Source organism: Pimephales promelas, chromosome 1 (genome assembly GCF_988280905.1).
Source record: "Pimephales promelas chromosome 1, fPimPro1.hap1.1, whole genome shotgun sequence".
Taxonomy (NCBI): Eukaryota; Metazoa; Chordata; class Actinopteri; order Cypriniformes; family Leuciscidae; genus Pimephales; species Pimephales promelas.
In genome coordinates this window covers 2019897-2043173 of record NC_142769.1, presented here as the reverse complement: position 1 = coordinate 2043173, position 23277 = coordinate 2019897, and the positions used below count along the sequence as shown (strand labels likewise).

The window sequence follows — 23277 nt, the reverse complement described above, 5'->3', positions numbered from 1 at the left end:
AAACATGAATGTAAAGCGACCTATGAAAGCGACACATCAACAATTCGGGGGCTTTTATTTTGAAAAAGACACAGGAAGTCCACAAAGTATTTCCGTTGACTCCATCTAAGAAGCGATAGCAAAATTCGCCAGGAGTGTTGCTATTCTAGGGCTGATATCCGCCTACCTGTCAGCGGATCCCTCGATCACGTACTGGGTGTAATTTCTGGATCACTGGGAGGAATTAAAACTCTCAATTTGAAGATTAATCGGAAATCAGGAGACGCGCGTGTCGAAATGGTAGTGGCCAATTAACTTAAAGCCATCCATCGATTTCGCTAGCTTAGCGCCGTTATCCAGAGGGAACGGTTTTAAAGTGAAGCTGCTGAACCGCTGTAATGAATATTATAATAAACAGTGATGATCAAACGCTGTTCGCACTCCAAGATAATCGATCAACTCGGCTGCTTCACGTTGTTTATGTTCCGTTTAACCGCATAGCTAACGTTACATTCGGTGGGCACGACAGGTATTGTTTTTAATGTTATTTAACGTTACAAACGGACATACCTTATTAGACTGGTCATGAAATCCTTACTATAGTTTTTTTTTAATAAACTGGCGGTCCATCAGAAAACCAACCGGTTTCTGCACTGTTTCGGACGCTCTCTGCTTTTTGCTTTGGCTTTTAGTGGCGCGAGCGTCAGCGCGAGGTCATGCGCGCCACCGCTGAGCAGCTGTCAATCACAATTGCTCGCGAGAGATCGCATTGAAGCGGCTTGCTACAGTGTTTTAGGGTACCATAATACTTTCTGCAGTGTTTCACGACTGAGACAGTCGACTTGCAGTCGTTTGGAGAGTCTCGTAGTTGTAGGTGGAGGGAAGAAGGCGTATCGACTGGCCATGCCCGGTCCGGTGAGCAGTAAAGCACGGGTGTATGCTGATGCCAACACTGTGAAGAGCAAGGAATACTGGGACTATGAAGCACATGTGCCTAGCTGGAGGTACAGAGATGATGGTGTGAATGCAATTTTGGAAAAAGTTAGGGATGCACGATATATGTTTATCGTTATCGACCCGATAACATTTGGCCGATATATTAAAGCCGATAATAATTACAGCAAGCTAACACACTTCAGATGCGCACTGTTCGCCATGATGGTTTTAAATTGCTTTAAATACGATTGGAATCACTTTGAAAAAGGAAAGTGCAACATGTGTAGCGCAAGTCTGTCATATGTTTTATAAAAACTATGATGAGAATATTAAATCAAAATTTGGATTTAGATTTATCCGCCTATATATTGGTTATTAAATCTAAAGAATTATCTGTTATCGGTATAGGCCAAAATGTTCATATCAGTGCATCCCTAAAAGTACTGTGATGTTACCATTGCATGGTCCTTGATTTCGTGAACCATAGTACATGGTTTCAGCAACCCGATCTCACGAGAATTCGTACGAATTTTACGAGGTGGCTAATTCGTAACAATTCGTACGACCTCACTGCGTTTTTGCTAAATAGTACATATTTTACGAATTAGCCAATTCGTATGAATGACCTACCCCTGACCCCGCCCCTAAACCTACCCATCACACGGGTTTGGACAAATCGTACGAGTGAGGTTGTATGAATTAGTTCGAATTAGCCACTTTTTAATCACTCGTACGAATTTGTCGTGAGATAGCGTAGGGCTGTCACTTGAACGTGTTTAGTCAGTTTTTTTGATATCAAGAATTAGATTTCTAATAAAATCTATAATTCTTGATATCTAAGTTAAGTTAAATGTCACCATAGGCTGCCATTCAAATTCAATTGTTGATATGATTTGATTTCTTACTAGTTGAAACTACAATTTCACATTTCAGAAATATAGTAAAAATCTGTAGAAATCAATAATTACGTGGTTGCCAGTGAAAATGTCTGTTCTTTATATCAACAATTGAATTGCTACTAGGAAAAATGTTAATTTTTGAGATCAATAATTTAATTTTTCACTAGTCAAATTACTCTCCTAATTATTGATATCAGAAATAACAATTATATTACATATTACATTTCAACTAAAAATTGAGTTCTAGATGTCAGGAATTTATATTTTTTCTTTTAACAAAGTAATTATTTATAATATCAAAAATGATTTATAGATGTAATAATTGTATCAACTGGAATTGGAACTAGTAATTCTTGATATCAAAAATTTTAATGACATTTAACTAGTGAAAATACAATTAGAGATCTCAAGAATTATAGTTTTTACTAGTTGAAATTTTATTCTTGATACCAACATTGCTATTTTTTTTGTTGATATCAAGTATTAACATTTTAGAGTGAAAATTTAATTATTGATATTAATCCTGGGAATGATTAAAAGTAAAATGGCTTGCCATACCCTCCCTATGATATGGTACTATCTAAAAAAAAAACATACTTAAATGTCCACAAAACTTGAATGTTGTTCATCTTATGTCAAAAAGTCATGGTTGTAACCCCACAGTAATTGTTTAAAATGTTTTCATGTTTGTGTGAGTCATTTTGCTGCACAGTTTTATTTATATCCTGCTTGCTCTGATTCAGCAATCAGGATGACTACCAGCTTGTACGGAAGCTCGGAAGAGGCAAATACAGTGAGGTGTTTGAGGCCATCAACATCAACAGCAACGACAGAGTAGTTGTTAAAATACTGAAGGTAAGAGAAAGCCTGCTCTCTCATCGTGTGACTGGAGTTAAAGGTCAAAAATGATGAGAGAATTGTTAAACAATATCTTAATTTGTTTCATAGATGAGTGAAAGAAATTTCTTTTGCGTGAGCTAACCCTCAAATTTGTGCTCTTTACATTTGCAGCCTGTTAAGAAGAAGAAGATTAAGCGTGAGATCAAAATTCTGGAGAACTTGCGAGGAGGAACCAACATCATTCGTCTTGTAGACACCGTGAAGGACCCTGTGGTAAAGTTTGCTCTTTCAGTAAATGCAACTGTTCTGTTTTTGCTAAATGACTCTCAACTATATACCGCTTTTGTATCTTTTTAATAAATGTATATATAATATTATCAGCATGCCCACTCAGAAACTGTGTCTAGAAATTTCCATACAATCAAATTTTTGTGACACGATTCGCAAAGCGTTTTATTAACCTTCTTTTGCTGCTCAAGCAATGGTTTTCATTTAACATTTTTTTTAGGGATGCACGACATAGCGGCCAGCATATCGGTATCGGCCGATATATGAAGAGTTCAGATGCAAAAGCCTCTAAATGCCATTTGAAATTTTCTTCTTTAATGATGATTTTTATCAAACTTGTATATTTAAGTTCAGTAATTTCACTTAAATAATCATTGCCATTTAAGTGAAATCACTGAACTTAAATATACAAGTTTGATAAAAATCATTATTAAAGAAGAAAATTTCAAATGGCATTTAGAGGCTTTTGCATCTGAACTCTTCATATGTTCATTTTTAATGTTATCGTTATCGGCCTGGTAAGAAAATGTGGCCGATATATTAAAGCCGTTAAATAATGTATTATTCCCTTCAGCTGAGACACTTGTAGCACTGTTTATGTTTTTGAAATTCTTGAAATATGATTGAAATCTCTTCAAAAAATGAAAATCTGGTTCGGGACAACATGTGCAACGCAAATCTGTCATATCGACTGAGAACATCATTATAATTGTGCGCTTGGGACATGGATTTAATTGTGAGACTTTTGTTTTTGTAATCAGGCTCTCAAAATTAGATAAAAATTTGTATTTAAGTTTATCGGCCGATATATCGGTTATCGGCTTTCAAATATAAAGAATTATCGGTTATCGGTATCGGCCAAAATTTTCATGTCGGTGCATCCCTAACATTTTTGTATTTTTAGGGGATTTTATGGTACTAGATTATATTTACGTAAAATTTATTTGTGCGCAGTACCAAACGTTTCCACTAGACGAAATTCGTCTTCCATTCATTTCCAATGCAAACAATACAAGCGTGACTTTTTTTTTCAGAACCATTTAACCTTTTTGAATAATGTCCATGATTTATTTTTTATTTTTTTTCACATAGCAAGTGCCCGATTTTTTTACTTTCCGATGAAGTAAAAAAATTCAACAAACAGCTCCAGAGGGTTAACTATTTTACTATATAAGGCTTTTATCTCCCAGTAAGAATTTAGTATTATCAGCTTTATTTAACACATCAGGAGTGTTATCTTTGCTCTATACTAGGAAATGTTCTAGTATAAAGTGTGAATCGTGTGTTAATGTTGCAAATTCCTAAAGAAAACGTTGATGGTGCACTTAATTAACTGAGAAAATCGAAGTGTGGTAATGTTGAACACTTGTGTACTTTTTTTTATCCTGTTTAAGTGTTTTTTTCCCCCTTTGTTTTGTTATTCCACAGTCTAGAACGCCTGCCCTTGTGTTTGAGTACATCAATAACACGGATTTCAAGGTACCACTTTTAATTACTAAAACTATCAAACTTGTTAAACTGAGGATTTTCAATTATTCGATATCTTGATTGACTTTTTAGTTAATATTGCGACAATTTAACAACATTCACTGTTCTCTGATGTCAGTTAAAGGTCACATGACATGCGGGTAAACAAATAAAATAGTGCGTTTGATAGTTATTTATTGAAAAAATATATGTGTGTATGTGTATATATAAATATATATATATATGAGTGTGTGTGTGTGTGTGTGTGTGTGTATGTGTGTAATTTTAAATTTGTATGGTTTAATTACTGTATTTTCTGGAAAATAAGTAGCATCGGGACAAAATTGCAGTGTTGAGAAAAAATAAATAAACAATATTTATTATAAATGCCAAGCCATAAAACAAATTAAAACAAATTTATGAAATTGGCGAAATTTAACAAGTTTTTTCTTGAAACACAATAACTTTATTCTCAATATTTAATGAGTTTATTTTCAAGATTGTATTTCGACTTTTTTTCTCGAAATTTAACAAGTTTTTTCTTGAAACAACAACTTTATTCTCGATATTTAATGAGTTTATTCTCAAAAATTGTATTTCGACTTTTTTTCTCGAAATTTAACAAGTTTTGTCTTGAAACAACAACTTTATTCTCGATATTTAATGAGTTTATTCTTTTTAAAAAATTGTATTTCGACTTTTTTTCTCGAAATTTAACGAGTTTTTTTCTCGAAATACAACAACTTTTATTCTCGATATTTAATGAGTTTATTCTCAAGATTGTAATCTGACTTTTTATCGAAATTTGGCGAGTTTTTTCTCAACACGACTTTATTCTCGATATTTAATGAGTTTATTCTCAAGATTGTATTTTGACTTTTTTCTTGAAATTTAACGAGTTTAATCTCGCTATATAATGACTTTAATCTCAAGATGGTTTTATTTTTTATTATTTCTTGGCCCTTATCCTCTTCCGTAGATATGCAACAATGATTAGTTTTCTGTTGATAAATTTATCCAAACAGTTCCTCATCCGTCTAAATGTCTCACATGATGTTGTTCTGATTGTTAGGATCTCTATCAGAGACTAACAGACTTTGATATCCGGTTTTACCTGTATGAACTTCTCAAGGTGAGCGTGCTGAAATAAGGTTACGCTTTTGTGTGTTTTCAACAGGAGAGTGTGTTAAGCGTGTGCTTTGTCTCTTCGCAGGCGCTGGACTACTCTCATAGCATGGGCATCATGCATCGGGATGTCAAACCTCACAATGTCATGATAGACCACCAAATGAGAAAGGTGAAGTCAGATACCAGCATTGTGGATTTGCTTTTGAACGTGTTGATCAGTGTTGGTGACCCGATGTATGTTTATTTGTACGTGGTGTAGTTGCGGCTTATAGATTGGGGTCTCGCTGAGTTCTACCACCCTGCACAGGATTACAACGTTAGGGTCGCCTCAAGATCATATAAGGGACCAGAGCTGCTGGTTGACTATCAGGTATGTTGTGTGATTATATCAAAGACTTAAAGTCCTCCTGTAGTCAATAATTATATCCCTTAAAACTCATCTTTGATCACCAAAATGACATATTTAGACTTGAATGTAACTCGACACCATTGCCTCATTTAGAATTCACGGCTCTATGAATATGCAAATTAGCCCCACCTCCACTCACTCACTCAGCTCAGAGATCCACTGGTTGACGATCACATGTTGATCTGATTGGTTACAAGGTCGTTTGTAACTTTAAAAGCTGGATATGCAACACGCAATATATTCCCACATTGCAGTTAAATCTCCAAAATGATTTGCAGATGTATGACTACAGTCTGGACATGTGGAGCTTGGGCTGTATGTTAGCCAGTATGATCTTCCAGAAAGAGCCATTTTTCCATGGTCAAGACAACTATGACCAGGTAAGACTTGTCATTCTTCACTGAAAACTGTTGCAGTTTGTAGTCTTAAAATATACAGTATGCTAACAGAACAATCTTTGCTGCAGTTGGTCAGAATTGCCAAGGTTCTGGGAACAGAAGAGCTGTTCAGCTACCTGAACAAGTATCACATCGAGCTGGACACGCGCTTCAAAGATCTGCTTGGCCAGTGAGTCTTAGTTCTCTAGATCGGCCACATTTTGAGGATCTTCGTATGAGCTAGTGATGCACACATAGAATGAAGATCTGTCGGATGGCTGATTTTATAACTTTGATTTTTTTCGAATGAAAGCAAAAAGATGATGTTTACGCACAAAAGGTTCAATGCAGATTTTGATTAAGTGAGCTACACGTTGTATTTATTGGTTTGTTCACACATCAGCTGAAAACTAAGGAAGCTTGTTTCCGCCAAAGAATGAAATATAAAAGCTACTTAGTTGCGACTTTTTATCTCACAATTCTGAATTTATAACACAATTGCGACTTTATAACTCGCAAATCTGAGATGCAAAGTCAGAATTGTGAGATATAAACTCGCAATTGCAATAAACTCACAATTCTGACTTTATAACTCCCAATTGTGTTATACAGTCCGAATTGTGTGATATAAACATGCAATTCTGAGAAAAGAAGTCAGATTTCCAAGTTTCTCACAATTTTGACTTTACCACGCAATTGCGACTTTATAACTCGCAAATCGGAGATACATCGGAGATGAGTCTCATTTTTCTGTAATTGGACTATAACTCGCAATTGAGTTTAGCTATGTCTCACAATTGTGAGAAAAGATGTCAGAAATAAACTCGCAATTGCAATAAACTCACAATTCTGACTTTAACTCCCAATTGCATGTTATGAAGCCAGAATTGTGTGATATAAACATGCAATTCTGAGAAAAGAAGTCAGATTTCCAAGTTTGTCACAATTTTGACTTTAACACGCAATTGCGACTTTATAACTCGCAAATTGGAGATACAAAGTCAGAATTGTGAGATATAAACTCGCAATTGCAATAAACTCACAATTCTGACTTTATAACTCCCAATTGTGTTATACAGTCCGAATTGTGAGTCTCATTTTTCTGTAATTGGACTTTAACTCGCAATTGAGTTTAGCTATATCTCATAATTGTGAGAAAAGATTGAAGAATTTCGAGATATAAACTCGCAATTCTGACTTTATAACTCCCAATTGCATATTGTGAAGCCAGAATTGTGTGATATAAACATGCAATTCTGAGAAAAGAAGTCAGATTTCTAAGTTTGTCACAATTTTGACTTTAACATGCAATTGCGCGATACAAAGTCAGAATTGTGAGATATAAACTCGCAATTGCAATAAACTCGCAATTCTGACTTTATAACTCCCAATTGCATGTTATGAAGCCAGAATTGTGTGATATAAACATGCAATTCTGAGAAAAGAAGTCAGATTTCCAAGTTTGTTACAATTTTGACTTTAACACGCAATTGCGACTTTATAACTCGCAAATCTGAGATACAAAGTCAGAATTGTGAGATATAAACTCGCAATTGCAATAAACTCGCAATTCTGAATTTATAACTCCCAATTGTGTTATACAGTCAGAATTGTGAGTCTCATTTTTCTGTAATTGGACTTTAACTCGCAATTGAGTTTAGCTATATCTCACAATTGTGAGAAAAGATGTCAGAAATGTGCGATATAAACTTGCAATTGCAATAAACTCGCAATTCTGACTTTATAACTCCCAATTGCATGTTATGAAGCCAGAATTGTGTGATATAAACATGCAATTCTGAGAAAAGAAGTCAGATTTCCAAGTTTCTCACAATTTTGATTTTAACACGCAATTGCGACTTTATATCATGCAATTCACACTCTCACAACTCCCAGTTGTGTGTTATACAGTCAGAATTGTGAGCAGTCATTTTTCCGTAATTGGACTAAAAATCGCAATTGAAATATTGTGAGAAAAGATGTCAGAATTGCGAGATATAAACTCGCAATTGCGAGAGAAAAAATTCAGAATTGCGAGTTTATTTCTCGCAAGTCTGACTTTATTTTTCAGAATTGTGAAATGTAAAGTCAGAATTGCGTGATAAAATCGCAATTGTGAGATAAAAAGTCGCAATTATCTTTTAAAATGATTTATTCTGTGGCGGAAACGAGCTTCCATGGAAAACAGCATTGATTAAAAGATCTTGGTTCATCCAAATGAAGATGGATTATAAACGAAAAGCTGAGCCCTAGTGTCGCTGTCGAAGCGTCGCCGCTTTGGTCGGTGATTTCGCCCATTGATGAATTTATTCGCCCGGATATTTTCAGATGCCATCACCAATAGCAGATTGATGCACATTTTCTATATTTGCTTTTAATTGCTAGACTGTTTTAACTTTGATCTGGCCTACATCTTCAGGCAAACACGCAAGCGCTGGGAGAACTTTGTTCAGCCTGAGAATCAGCACTTGGTGAGCCCAGAAGCTCTGGATTTGCTGGATAAACTCCTGCGTTACGATCATCAACAGAGATTGACTGCCCAAGAAGCCATGGAGCACCCCTACTTTTGTAAGTCAACTTTCTGTCTTTACTAGAGCCAGACCGATATTATCGGCCGATATTAGGCATTTTCCAAACTATCGGTATCTGCAGTTATAATGGCCGATAAATGAATATTTCAAAAATAAAATAAAAACGGATGAAACACGCTTGAACCATGTCATGAGTGTTGGAGTTGTATAGTTTGTCCACCAGAGGGCACTCTACACCGTCCCTGTTGGCAACACTCGTTGAGTTGGTCACGATACATACGTTGCTTGAATAACAATTAAAAGAGCATCCCCATCAGTTCTCTTAACTCAAATAAGCATGACAAAATTTGACTATCATGTCCAGTTTTGTTGCTGATAAATAAGCCGAGAGTGAAGCGGAATTAGCTAGTAATAGTTACGTTACTTTGTTACAGTGTAGTTGACTGACTGTCCTTTTAACTTTTGACAATGTGACTGAAGTATTTCTTTAATAGCGCGTGACAGTTACAGCAATGAGACGCATCATCTCTCCTCGGCCTGTTATATTGAAAATTTATGTTTTACAATTATGACGTTATCCATTGCTAAATTATGGCTCATCATAGACTAGCTAACCACAAAGCTAGCTAACGCCACTATCATCAGTCTGTCCTGTTGTGACAATAAAAGAAACAAGTTTCTTTTTAATATCCATTGTCATATTATTGTAGTTAAAACTCATAAATAACTACAAATGTTAGGGAAATCTGTTAATGTTTTTTTGTGCGTTTCTAAAAAAAAAATAATAATAAAAATATCGGCCGATATATCGGATTTTAAAACCCAAAAATATTTGTATCGGCCTTAAAAATCCTTTATCGGTCGGGGGGGGCTCTAGTTACAACTGAGAATGTTCTGGTTTTAACCAGGCTATGATCTACCAACAATTTATCCTCTTTTGAACTCTCATATGTGTGTGGATTGCACTATTTTATGTACAGCTATGATGAAATGTAAAATCAGTGAAGATTAGCACATGAAATTATTGTCCATCCCCTGTAGATCACCTACATATTCTTAGTTTGGTAATTATCCTGCTAATGATGTTGTGTTCTCCTATAGATCCTGTGCTGAAGGGACAGCCTCTGTCAAACTCAGAAGGCGCTCTGGCAATAAGCAGCTCGACCACAACATGATGGGCTAAAAGCAGGTAAGAACGACGTAACATCCGGTTAGGGGTGTGCGATATTGAGACAAACATGATATCTTGAAATATTTGATATTTTATTACATATTTGATACATTATTGTAGTGTTTGTGTTGGGTTGGGACTCCTAAAGTTTTTGATATTCTTTGTTTTGTGTTGTGGCCAGTGACTAAAATCATATTTTCCAATAGATTTGTACCTTTTATAAAGCCATTTTTAACCTAATTAAATGGATGCATCATCTTTTGTGTCAAATTCTTACATTTAAATAATAAGATACTATAGGGCTGTTGCCAATCAAATGAAATCAGTATCAACAAAATTCATCTTTGCGATGCAGTTTTAAACACAGAAGCTGGCGCTTAGATGCATTTACACTGTTTAATCCAGATCAGAGGGACATGAATGCGTTTAACCTGCTGTTTGGATGGTTTAAACGTTGAATATTGATATTTTGAAATGAAGTACATTTTAAATGCAGTCGTTGAGATTCATTCAAGCTACTGAACGAATCATTGTACTGCCTTAATGAGTCATTGAACCATTCAGTCAAACGATTCATCCGTTCAGTAATGAAACAGCCAGTCAGTCCTGTGGTTTTGTTTAGGAGTATTTTCACTGGCAAAATGGAGAAAAATCAGGTAATGTTGTGTCTAAAGTGTTAGTCGCTTAATATTAAGTTATTCACATTTCACATTTGTAATCATGCTGATATTTTGAGTAAAAACGGCACTCGTCGTGTGATATTGACTAATTATATTAAATTATATAAAAGACATACAGAGGTATTTTTGTCCCCTTATCTTGAATATTGAGGGCATTATTAATGCATTTTTATAGATTTATAATCATGCAGTGAACGCGTGCGCCAGGTGTGACGGTAATGACGGGTTAAAACAGCATATTATCGTACACTATAAATATCGCACACCCCTATATCTAGTATATCTAAAATGTTTATTTTTTTTTTACTGATATCATTCATTAATTTAGAATCTTTCTTCTAGGAAAACCTTTTTACCTCAACATGTCGTGCAGAGACATGCTGCCTTTCAGGTGTGAAGCTTCAGTTTACTGGAGCAAGAAGTTATTAAGCAACACAAGACTTGTACAGAATGAACACAATGGGCTGTAGTCCTTCTCTTACATTCACTTTGTATTAGTGCTGCTTGCCATCGTTATCTAGGTACCAAACTGGTGTTTCCCCCCTAATCTTCCCTCCTTTGAGTTGAACATCTCCATTTCATTTTTGGATCAACACTGAATTAAGCTATAATATAAGGAGAGGGAAAGAATGCCTGCTCTTTCCCCATGATTCTCAGGCTGTAGATGATTGATGGAGGCTCCTGATCCTGGTTGCATTATGTTCTGGAAGATTGTGTTGTTCAATGACTTGCCCTGCTGATATGAGCTCAGATTATAAACTATAGTATTGTCGGGTATGGAGGCTTTACTGCAATTTATTGAAAATAAGATATATTAAATGAAACTGTTTTTAATCAGTCTGACCTGTTTTTTTCATAACTTTGTGATCTGATTACGTGAAAGGCAGTTATTCTCTATATCAGTGTTTCTGAACTCCCTGAAACGCATCTGAGAACAAACACGCCATAATATTCCTCATTTAAATATTTAATATGCAGAATAAAGGGGCGGGGTTTGGTTGAGTTAGTTAGTAGTGTGTTAAAACTGGCGGTTATGGTAAGGGGCGGGGCTCTCGAAGCGTTCGACCAATCACAACACACTGACCCAGCCGACCAATCAGAGCACAGTGTGCTTTTCAGAAGGAGGGGCTTCATAGTAAACCGCGTGCGTTTCACGAAAGCATCGTTCGCCAACTATGGTCACAAGTTCCATCGTTATCAGCATTTTTGGAAAAAATTGTTCCAACGAACATTCGCAAACAACATCGCCAAGTTGTGTGGTTGGAGCGACAGCGCTCGACCTGCATGACGTGGACATTCAGTACAATATATATTTTATTTCGAATACATATAAATCTGTCAATTACGTATTTTAGTTTGTCGAGATTTAAAGCACCGTTTTTAAGGACTGCGTACGTGCATGCTCGTACTGAAGACTCTAGTACGAGCATATGATTGAATCTGTAAATAAGTGATAAATAGTCCTCAGATGCCATGTCTATAATCTTTTGCAAAATTTGATCTCAAACTGATTCATTAATGTCCCCCTGTGGTGTAAATCAAGTTTAATGTAGTTTATAAAGCCCCCGCGAGAGATGTGTGGCAGAATGGCGAACAAAAACTCAGTAGCCAATGAGAACACACTGCTGCTAGCCACGCCCCCGCGAGAGATATGTGCCAGAATGGCGAACGAAAACTTGGGGAGTGTAAAAACAAAAAGTTCAGAAACGTAAAGTTCAAAAGTCGACAGCATTGCTGAGTATTTTCAGTGAACCAAAGACGGTCTCAAAAACGCGGTTTGAAATCGCTGGTGTTTCTGACGTCACAAACGACCTTGTAACCAATCGGATCAACCTGTGATCGTCAACCAGTGGATCTCTGAGCTGAGTGATTGAGTGGAGGCGGGGCTCATTTGCATATTCATAGAACCGCGAATACTAAATGAGGCAATGGTGTCGAGTTACATTCGAGAATTTTTTTTTTCAAAGCAAATCATTTAAATGTGTAATTTTGGTGTTCATTGGTGTTAAAATTGACTACACGGACGGGCACTTGAAAAGAAATTACTACACCACCTCGTGGTTGAATGACAAATTTGCGACTATCGACTTGATTACTTCAACGATGCATCGTAGTTCAGCAGCGAGTTAAGACGTCGTATGCGAGATGCATTACTGGGAAAAGCTGCAACAAAGTTTTTTTTTAACATTCAAGCATGAATATCTATTACAGTAGAGCCCAAAAATTTTGCAAAAGGGCATATCTTTAATAATATAGTGAAAATTGAATGTGTTTTACTTCAAATTCAGCACTCAGACAATGATTGTAGGGTCTTCAGTGTACAAGTTTAATAAGATAACAACTTATTGTGAAATGTGCAATATTCGTGCAGTACTGAATGATAATAAATACAAATGGATATAATTTCAAGCATATAATAACATGACACGACACATGAGTTTTGAACCCATATAAGGCACATCCACATGACCTCCCATCATTCTTCCTGAGTCCGTCACAATCTTAAGATGCACAGTGAGGAAGCTGGCCAGCTGGACTGCTTTACACGGGTACGAAAGGCTGAGGTTACCGTCACATTATCACGGGGAGTGAAGACCACGAGGGTGCTCTCCGAAGAACACTGATTATCTGTAGATGCAATACTTCATAAGCCCTGATTACGAAACATAAGAGTGACAAAGGAGGCCATTCTTTTTTTCTTTTTTTAATTCATAAGCGATTGTGGAAGCCTTGGTGACCGGTTTGTATTTCCACATCGTGAAGGTAAGATCTTCCAAATTTATGAATTAACCGCTCGTTTTTAAAATCTTCCTTGTCTGTTCGTGACGTCGGCTTCAAACAATGCAATACTCATGATAACTTTCCTTAACTCTACAATAAGTAAATCCACTTCACCAGCTAATTACTCTTCAAGTAAAACGACAAAATTCAAAAAATCTCGTTTCTCTGGCGCAGGCCTACTAAGTTGAAAAAATGCATTAGCTACTGCGTGTAAAGCTAATACCACAAACATTCAGTGCTTAACGTGAATACAAGAAGCAAATAATAAATACATAAATAATAGAGAAACTAAAAAGGACCTCAATGAAGTGCTTATAGGTTCAAGTGTGAAATACTGTCGGTGGTTCTAAGTGCTGATATAGTTCTGCCTTTTGTGTGTGTGAGTGATATAAACAGTGTTGTAGTCGAGACCACCTCACTCGAGTCTGAGTCTAGACCGAGACCAGAGAGAGTCGAGTCCGAGTCAAGACCGAGTCCATGGAGAGTCGAGTCCGAGACCAGAGACGGTCGAGTCCAAGTCGAGACCGAGACCAGTGAGGGTTGATTACCTAATTTACTTTTATTTACTTAGAGAAATCCTTTTTTTTTTTTTTTTTTTTTTTTTTACTGAATTTACTTAGAGTTTAAAAAATATGATCAGTTTAGGGTAAAAAGGCCACATAGTAGGTGGTGTTAAAAGCAATTTTATTACAATTTGTCATGCGCAGTTGCGCACTAGAAAATCACCAATCACTGGGCGTGTCAATCAATTTAAAGAAATATTTTATTAACATACATTAATAATCATGAAAAATATTTTGAATTGAACACGAGTGGACTCGGGAATAAGTCCGAGTCCTAAAAAAAAATGATCGAGTACGAGTCAATTCCGAGTCCAAATGGATACGAGTCCATGACAAGACCAAGACCATTAAAATATCCGAGTCTCGAGTACTACAACACTGGATATAAATACTAGCTAGCATGATAGAATGTTATATTCTAAATGCAATTAAAATGCTACATGACCATCTTTCAGCTTCTCACGAGTATGGCGGCGTTCGAGTGGAATATTGTATGCAATGCAATAGATGATCTCTACATTGTACGTTTAAATCGGCATGTAACATCGCGTTGAAATAATTAGGACTTTATGCAGTTGCGTTATCCTATTTTGTTCAGTCTGATCAACTAATGAATCAAGAAACACTGTCAAGCCCATTGCATTACAGTTCTGACTGCACATTTTAGCATAATGTACTACATCCTTCATGTACAGTATTACATGCATTCAGAAAATGTGCATACTGTGCACTGTAGAGCTGCACGATTCATCGTTAAAAGATCTCGATTCAAACACCTGATTCGACTACTAAGTCTTTTCAACCACACAGTATCGTTATTTCTGTCTTATAATAATTTAAATGATCACAGATAAATGTTTAAAGGTCGGATATAAACACTGACGCCGATGTTCGCGATCAGTAATTGACGCTTTAATTGAAGATTATCCTTCCACGACAACGGCGACACGTGACTGTTAAAAAATGCGTTTGTCATTGAATCATTCATTGAAGAGATTCGTTTAAAAACACTAATGAGTCATTGAATCATTCGCTCAACCCGTTTAAAAAAATTCATTTAAAATTAACTGCATTCAAGTAAGTTACGTAATTTTTTAATTGTCTATTCAGAATGGTGGGAGAATCGTAATCTCCATTTTAAACAACAAATTGTGAATATCAATTTGTCCAGAATCACGCAGGTCTAGTGCACAGTACACACTCTTAGAAGAAATGGTTCTGTTTAGAACCAGAAATGGTTTCATCCCCCGCTTCATATATGGAACTCCAAAATGTTCTATATAGAACCTTTTTTTTTGGTAAAAGGTTCTATTGGCCAAGTACGGAACCCCAGGCAGGGTTCTATATAGAACCCAGAGGAACCCTTTGTTTAAGAGTGTATAGAACCTTTTAGGGGTTCCAAATACGTAGCGCTGATAGAACCTTTTAAGGTTCTATATAGAACCTGCTAAGAGTGTACTACAAAGATAGTGAGTATGGTAGTATGTTATTGCGAACATACCTTCGGTTTGCGAGAATCTAAACATGTCTTTCATGCCTGAGATTCATGTCGTTTTTACAAAACAGACAATCATTGTATTTGTAAACAGACTTGCTGAGTAATATGGCACTTGATATAGCAAATTACTACATCAATCATTGGACACAACCATGCTGTATGTAATACTTTTTACATTTTTATGGATGATCATCATGAATTCCGTTTTCATGATAAACCATCCAAGATTATATCAATCGTATGTTTTAAAAACCATACACTTTTTTTTTTTTTTTGATTATGATTTTTGGAGACGACTGATTAAACGGTTTGGTGGTTTGTGAATGGTGTCTGGTTCAGATCTTCATGGAATGAGCTCTTGAAGCTCCGCGTCACTCAGTTCATTCACGTTGACGATGTGGTCGAGGTGTTGAAGATATCGCTCTTCGTCCTGCATGAAGTGAGGGATCCTGGTTCTCTTTAGAACGGCCAAATGCCGAAGTCTCTCCACATCCTCATAGGAAACCTAAAACAGGAGTTACAGAAAGTGGTATGTATAAACATCCTTAAAGGGATAGTTGGAAAATTGCATTAAAACAGTTAGCATTAATAGGACTTGCCTTTCCAAGAGCAGTTAATATCTTAAAATCAATGTTTCTCCTGTGGCGTAAAATCCTTAAAATTCCATCAAGGTAGACTTGATCTTTACTAAAGCAACCTGTACACACACACACACACATAAAAAAACATATTAGTTACAAATATAGAGAGGCAATATGAAACCAGAGAGTAAAGTTTGACAAAAAAAAATGTTTTGCTAAAATGTTACTAGCATGGTTTATTACATTGCTACTGTGTTTTTAACATACTGCCAACGGTTTAGGGTGTTACTACCATGTTGATAGACCTATAGATTGATTGACCTATAGATGGAGACTTATAGATAAGTAGATATACAGACCTATAGATAGATGGACCTATAGACAGACCAATAGATGGAGACCTATAGATATACAGAAAGACAGACCTATAGATAGATAGACCTATAGATATATAGAACTATAGATATAGAGACAGACCTATAGATAGATTGACCAATATATATATATATATATATATATATAACTATAGACATACAGAAAGACAGACCTATAGAAAGATAGACCTATATATAGAACTATAAATATACAGAGACAGACCTATAGATATATAGAACTATAGATATACAGAGACAGACCTATAGATAGATAGACCTATAGATGGAGACCTATATAGATAGATAGATAGATATACAGAGACAGACCTATAGCTAGATACACCTATAGATATATAGAACTATAGATATACAGAGACAGACCTATAGATAGATAGACCTATAGATGGAAACCTATATAGATAGATAGATAGATATACAGAGACAGACCTATAGCTAGATACACCTATAGATATATAGAACTATAGATATACAGAGACAGACCTATAGATAGATAGACCTATAGATATAGAACTATAGACATACAGAAAAAGACAGACCTATAGATAGACAGACCTGTAGATAGATAGACCTATAGATATATAAAACTATAGATATACAGCGAGACAGACCTAAAGATAGATAGACCTATAGATATATATAACTATAGACATACAGAAAGACAGACCCATAGATAGATAGACCTATAGATGGAGACCTATAGACATACAGAAAGACAGACCTATATAGATACCTATAGATAGATAGATATACAGAGACAGACCTATAGATAGATATACCTCTCTATATATAGAACTATAGATATATTGACCTATAGATATACAGAGACAGACCTATAGATAGATGGACCTCTATATATATAGAACTATAGCTATAGATATTGACCTATAGATATACAGAGACAGACCTATAGATTGATAGACCTCTATATATATTGACCAATAGATAAGATAGATACACCTATAGATGGATAGGCAGATAGATAGACCGGCAGATATACAGACCGATAGATATATAGAACAATAGATAAATAGACCTATAGATAGATAGATGGATGGATAGATAAGCACCAATAGATAGATAGACGGATGGATGAATAGATAGACAGACTCAGAATAGTAATAAAAAGCTTAAATAGTAGATCATGTTTGCTTTGTCAAGTGCAATAATCTTGCATTCACACACTTCTCCTCAGTTCTATTGTTAGCGATCACCTGGTCTCGAGGTGTCCGTCTGTCCCCGTTTGGCACGCAGGCAGTATTCCCAGCGCACAGCGGGGTCGCGCACGAAGCGTCCGATGTGGCTGAACAGTTGGCTGAAGCTCATGCTCGCGGCGTGATGGACGGTGTAGTACAGCAGAGCGGCTCGCCACAGGAACGGCTGTTTCCGTAGCAACACGCTGTGCAGACTCGCGAGACCCTCTTCGGTGGGATTCGCTGGTTTCAGGCCAAACTGCTTTCTCCCGACAGAAGTGGCCCACGGCTGCATACTGTTATTCACGCCCCGCAAGTAATGTGTGCCTGCGACGAGAGTCAAACAATTGCTGGAAGGGCAGGTTTTCAAGACAAAAGACTATATGTGACCCTGGATCACAGAAATAGTCACATGTCGCATGAGTATATTTGTAGCAATAGCCAGAAATACATTGTATGGGTCAAAATTTTCGATTTTTCTATTATGCCAAAAATCATTAGGATATTAAGATCATGCTCCATGAAGATATTTTGTAAATTTCTTACCGTAAATATATAAAATTTTATTCTAAAATTCTTTTAATTTAACTAATTCTTTTAACTAATTCTTATTTTTTCACCCTCAGATTCCAGATTTTCCAATAGTTGTATCTCTCGGACAAATATTGTCCTATCCTAACAAACCACACATCAATGGAAAGCTTATTTATCCACCTTTCATGTAATGTATAACTCTCAAATGCAAAATAATGACCCATGAGGTTTTGGGTCACATATGATTGAAGGCCTGTTCACACCGGGATGAATTTTGCGTGCGATATTCACTGACGTTTAACGCCTCGTGAGTAAACAAAGGGCGCCAATGTTGAGTGTGCATACCGACGTGGAAAACGCCACGCGTGAAAGTGTCTTTTTTTTAAAAACGCCTCGGGTTCGTTTTTTTAGTTTGACGCGCCACGTCAAAAACTATACGACCAATGAGATTGGCGGTTTTGCTCACGTGTTTGGAGCTTCTGAAGTTACAGTAAAACACAACTTGGGGGCGCTCAAACACAAAACGGTCTTGTCGAGCACACGTACGTAACGGCGAAGAAGATATATGCCAAGTAGCGTCTTCACTGCCAGGTAGTAATAAGACGAGGAAGATGCAAGGCAAGATGAATGTAGAGCTGCTGGTCTCATTGGTGTTAAAACATAAAGAACTATATGAGAAACGCGACTGCGACTACAAACATCTTGCTAAAAGAGAACTGTTTTGGCGAGAAATGAGAAATTGGCGCCATCTAATGTCAGGGAATGAATATGCATGTTCACTCGGCTCATCGTCAGTGAAAACCGCTTGGGTGTGAACACAAAAAACGTGTTTAAAAACGCTGGCGAATAACGTGCGCCTATATTCGTCCCGGTGTGTACAGCCCTTAACAGCTACTAGAAAAATGTCAATATAATATTACAAAATTTCGTCCAAACCAGGTGTGACACAACAGAAACAAGCATTGTCCGTCTAAACCGAAGGCTAAAAGGACTTTCACGATCTGTTTAGGTTAAAGTTCATACCAATCTCGTGTCTAAGCATGCCCTCGAGCCAGTGTTGGCGTGCTCCTGACAAGTTAATAGTTAGTGTTGGTCGACAACTCTCCACCATCATTACCGCCTGGGACAGAAGCTCATCGGAGAGACTTACAACCACCTGTTGACAGAATATGACATTGGTTATTTGGCAGGACGCTAATACACAAACACTTATTCTCCAATGATATCCACACACCTCACCGACACAACCCTCCTTCTGTAGGTACTTGCGTGTGGCGGCCCACACTTGACTCTTCGGTAGCAAGTTTCCCCCTGTGACCTCTTCAAAGTTTTCATAGGTCTCATACTTTCTCAACACACACTCCATAATCCCAATTGCCTGGAAAAATGCATGAGGTAAGACCAATGGAACAGTCATTATAGCTAGCAAGCTGCCAACGTAAGCAACATTTTTAAGACATCATAATTGCACTTGGAAGAAGACGATAAAATGGCAAAAAACGCATTCTGGGGGCAATATTTTGCAGAGTAAGCAACTGCTGTTAACGTACAGCCTATTTTCACCACTAATCTACGGTATGTATAATCTACTAATGACTCCTCATGTATGTGGAGAATAGATAATCAAACAGAGAGAAAAGGGAACTATTAAAGTGGCTCCAGCAATGAACGCATTGTTTTAAAGTCCCCTTGTGGTGAAAATCCAGCGTTTAATGTAGTTTATGTGTCTATGTGAGGTTTTTAATACGCTTTAAGACAAACCATGTGTAAGTTCATAAATCGACAGCATTGCTATGTATTTTCAGTGAACCAAAGACAGTCTCAAAAACACGCTTTGAAATCGCTGGTGTTTCTGACGCCAGAAACGACCTTGTAACCAATCAGATCAACGTGTGATCGTCAACCGGTGGATCTCTGAGTGAGTGTGAGGGAGTGGAGGCGGGGCTAATTTGCATATTCATAGAGTCGTGAATACTAAATGTCGAGTTACATTTAAGCTATTCGAAAGCGCGAAGTATTATTTTTTCAAGAAAAAAATGTAAAGATGTAATTTTGGTGATCAAAGATGAGTTTTAAGGAATTAAATGATTGACTACAGGGGGACCTGAAAGACTGGAATCGAAAAACAAAAACTGGAATCTGAAGACTAATTATTTGATTGTTTAATCATCACCTGAAGACCTACAAGCGTGTGCTTTCTATATAGTCATTTGTCAACGTTATCCCCTGTCTATAATACAAGATTTTTTAGAGTGCAGGGGCCTCATTTATAAAACTTTGCGTAGGATTTGCGTCAGAAGTGGCGTACGGATGAAACATTAAGAAATATTCGGATTTATAAAACCGTGCGCACGCACATCCTACGCATTTTTCCCTTAATAAATCACAATCAATTCTAAATGTAGCGCAGCTTTTGCGGCTTCATGTCACGCCCATAGTTGCCCATAAATAGTCCGTGAAACGCCCACAAGTTAATGTTCATCAATTGCGAAATCATGTTAAACACAGAGAGGAATTTAAAAAAAAAAAAAACGTAACTTCACTCAATGTGAAGTAGAAGTTATCGTCGGCGAGGTGGAAAGGAGGAGAAATATGTTGTTTGGAGGGCACAGTGTGTGCATTACTAATGCCAAAAAGGCACTTGAGTGGCAAAAGGTTGCAGACGGCGTAAATCCTGTAGCCTCACAACCTCGGACTGTGGCCGAAATGAAAAAAGAAATGGTCGGACATCAAAGTCGAGGCAAAAAAGCGTCTAGTCATTAATTCAATTAGAGAGGTGGCCAAGGAGTTGAGCGAAATCAAGACTGTCCTAACTGAAATAAACTACACAATGAGGGAATTCTTGAATAAATAATATATTAGATGATGCGTTCACTCCGAATCCTTCCATTTAATCGCCACATCTTCTATAGCGCAAGATCAGCCATTGTGCGTCATTACGCATTGTGATGGGGCATTCTATTTAATTCTGCATCTGACAAGCTACGGATGTCGGTTATAATCTAAATGGGAAATAGTTCAGTGCAAATGTAATTTCTTGCAGCTTTCTGAATGGTTGAGACATACGTCATACGTTATTTTATCAAAAAATAATACCATGATTCCGTAGATTATGAAGATATTTTTACGATGAAAACGACTTTCCCCAGTGGACAAATAATATTTATCGATCTATCTATATATCTCCCTAATTGTCTCATCTAATTGCTATATCTGCTCCGTTAGACGGACACAATATCAGCTTTGTACATTATTTTTCGTTCTGTTTACCATCTTATTTATGAGGATGAATTGTATATGCCAATATTATCGCAGAACATATTTCACTTTCTTTTTGGAAATATGTGTTAATTTGCATTTCTGTTGCAGATCTATCAAACGGGTGTTCGTGTAGGCTGTTAATTGTGACTTGCTGAAGTCTTCGTGTTATTTATGAGAGGCAGTATTGCCATTTATTTTACACAACCGTCTACAGTTTCACACACTTTCACGTGTTTTTTCAACTGCCGGCGGTGTCGCCATTTCTCATTTCACCCGTTCGTACGCGTACGCCTGGGTCAGAGCTTGCGTGAAGGACCGCACATTTTACCGTCAAGTTTGCTTTTTACAAATACCAACTATTGCGTAGAGAGCGGCGTACGCCTTCTTTTGTGCGTACGCAACGTTTATAAATGAGGCCCCAGACCTCAATTGAGTTATTTAGACATAAAATATACCTGGGACAGAAAGAGAGCAGAGCCCTCTCTGTACTTCTCCAAAACACTGATGGGCTCTGGAGAGGCATACTCAAACTGAGGCTCATACTGATAGTCAGACTGAAAAAAGGTCTGACGCTCCTCTTCCAGGTTTGTGGGACGAAGAGCCACAAGGAGGCACGGCCCACGAGGCGTCGAAGGCGAAGGGAGGGGTCCGATGCCCCTGGCGATATGTGGCAAAGAGGTCGCAGGTCTCATTTGACCCCTGGCAGAACGTGAAGGCATCGTGGAGCTCACCGTACATGTGCTCTCGCTCCGTCGAAGCCAGTTTCCCGGCCCTAAACTAAGACTTGTCAGGCTTCGCGTGGGTGGAGAAGGGCCTCCGCTTCGCCACGGTGGCTGAATCACCTTCCTAACTGGCTGCATTGCTCTAATTCGCTGTGGTTTTATTTCCAGACTAAGAGGCCTTCGACACGGTGGCTGTTTGGAAGGTTCCCCAGTTTCTCCTTTGTTTCCACCGTCCGTCTTCTGGAGCCTTCGCTGAACCTGGGAGCCAACGTCCCGAGCGATACAAGGCTGCGCATGTGGCCCATTGTGGGTCGATTTGTCTCTTTGGGTGATGCTGCCGGTCCTGGATCGGACTGGTTTGGGTTTCTCCGTGCTGGGCTCTGGTTCTAACATCTCGGAGACATTATTTGCGAGCCCTCCTCCTCCGTTAGCCTGCTCCATGCAGTTCTCACCCAGATCCAGCACCATCGCTACATCCACGCCGCCGTCCAGCAATGCTGCACACCTGAAGAAGAAAACATACCTCCGTTTTCTGATTTAACAGCATCAAGGCTGCAATATAAAAAACGCTGGGTTGATTCAACCCATGTTTGGGTCAAATTTGGACAGACCCAACCATTGGGTTTAGAAATGTAAAGCAATTGTCCATGTTTGAGTCAAATATGGACAGACCCAACTATTGGGTTTAGAAATGTAAAGCAATTGTCCATATTTGACCCAAGCATGAGTTGAAACAACCCAGCATTTTTTTAGAGTGGCAGACATTGAGCGGGACAAGCTTCACCCCTTATATACACAACTACGAAATTGTCTATATATTGTAATCATTATGATCACCACTTTAATGAGATCACCAGCAGATTTAACAAAGCAATTACCTTAAAATGGCCAGAATGAAGAGAAAAACATACCTCCACTTTATGATTCAACAGTTTCAAGGCTGCAATCTAAAAAAAGCTGGGGGTTTTAACCCATGTTTGGGTCAAATTTGTACAAACCAAACCATTGGGTTTAAAAATTGTCCATATTTGACCCAAACATGAGTTG

The 23277-nt window shown here is 37.5% G+C and overlaps 2 protein-coding genes across 3 annotated transcripts; one reads left to right on the top strand and one right to left on the bottom strand.

Moving 5' to 3' along the window:
- Positions 1–85: 85 nt before the first annotated feature.
- Positions 86–22529, top strand: csnk2a2a (casein kinase 2 alpha 2a). Of its 2 annotated transcripts, none has more exons than XM_089134173.1 (12): positions 86–983; positions 2558–2669; positions 2826–2927; positions 4371–4421; positions 5482–5541; positions 5623–5706; positions 5797–5907; positions 6225–6326; positions 6413–6513; positions 8743–8891; positions 9956–10043; positions 22399–22529. In XM_089134173.1, exons 1-11 carry the CDS (start codon positions 883–885, stop codon positions 10027–10029), a joined length of 1047 nt encoding a protein of 348 aa, XP_088990299.1. In that variant the 5' UTR covers positions 86–882; the 3' UTR covers positions 10030–10043; positions 22399–22529. The 2 variants fall into 2 exon arrangements, with proteins under 2 accessions (XP_088990299.1, XP_039546876.1); XM_039690942.2 differs by lacking the exon at positions 22399–22529 and adding an exon at positions 11048–11539 and having other exon boundaries at positions 87–983.
- kiaa0895l lies at positions 13008–22698 on the bottom strand. Its single transcript, XM_039690962.2, has 6 exons — positions 21964–22698; positions 19482–19625; positions 19271–19403; positions 17735–18040; positions 16147–16244; positions 13008–16052 (listed from the first exon to the last, which is right to left on the bottom strand). The coding sequence occupies exons 1-6, from the start codon at positions 22696–22698 to the stop codon at positions 15891–15893; spliced, it is 1578 nt and encodes a 525-aa protein (XP_039546896.2). The 3' UTR covers positions 13008–15890.
- Positions 22699–23277: the final 579 nt, after the last annotated feature.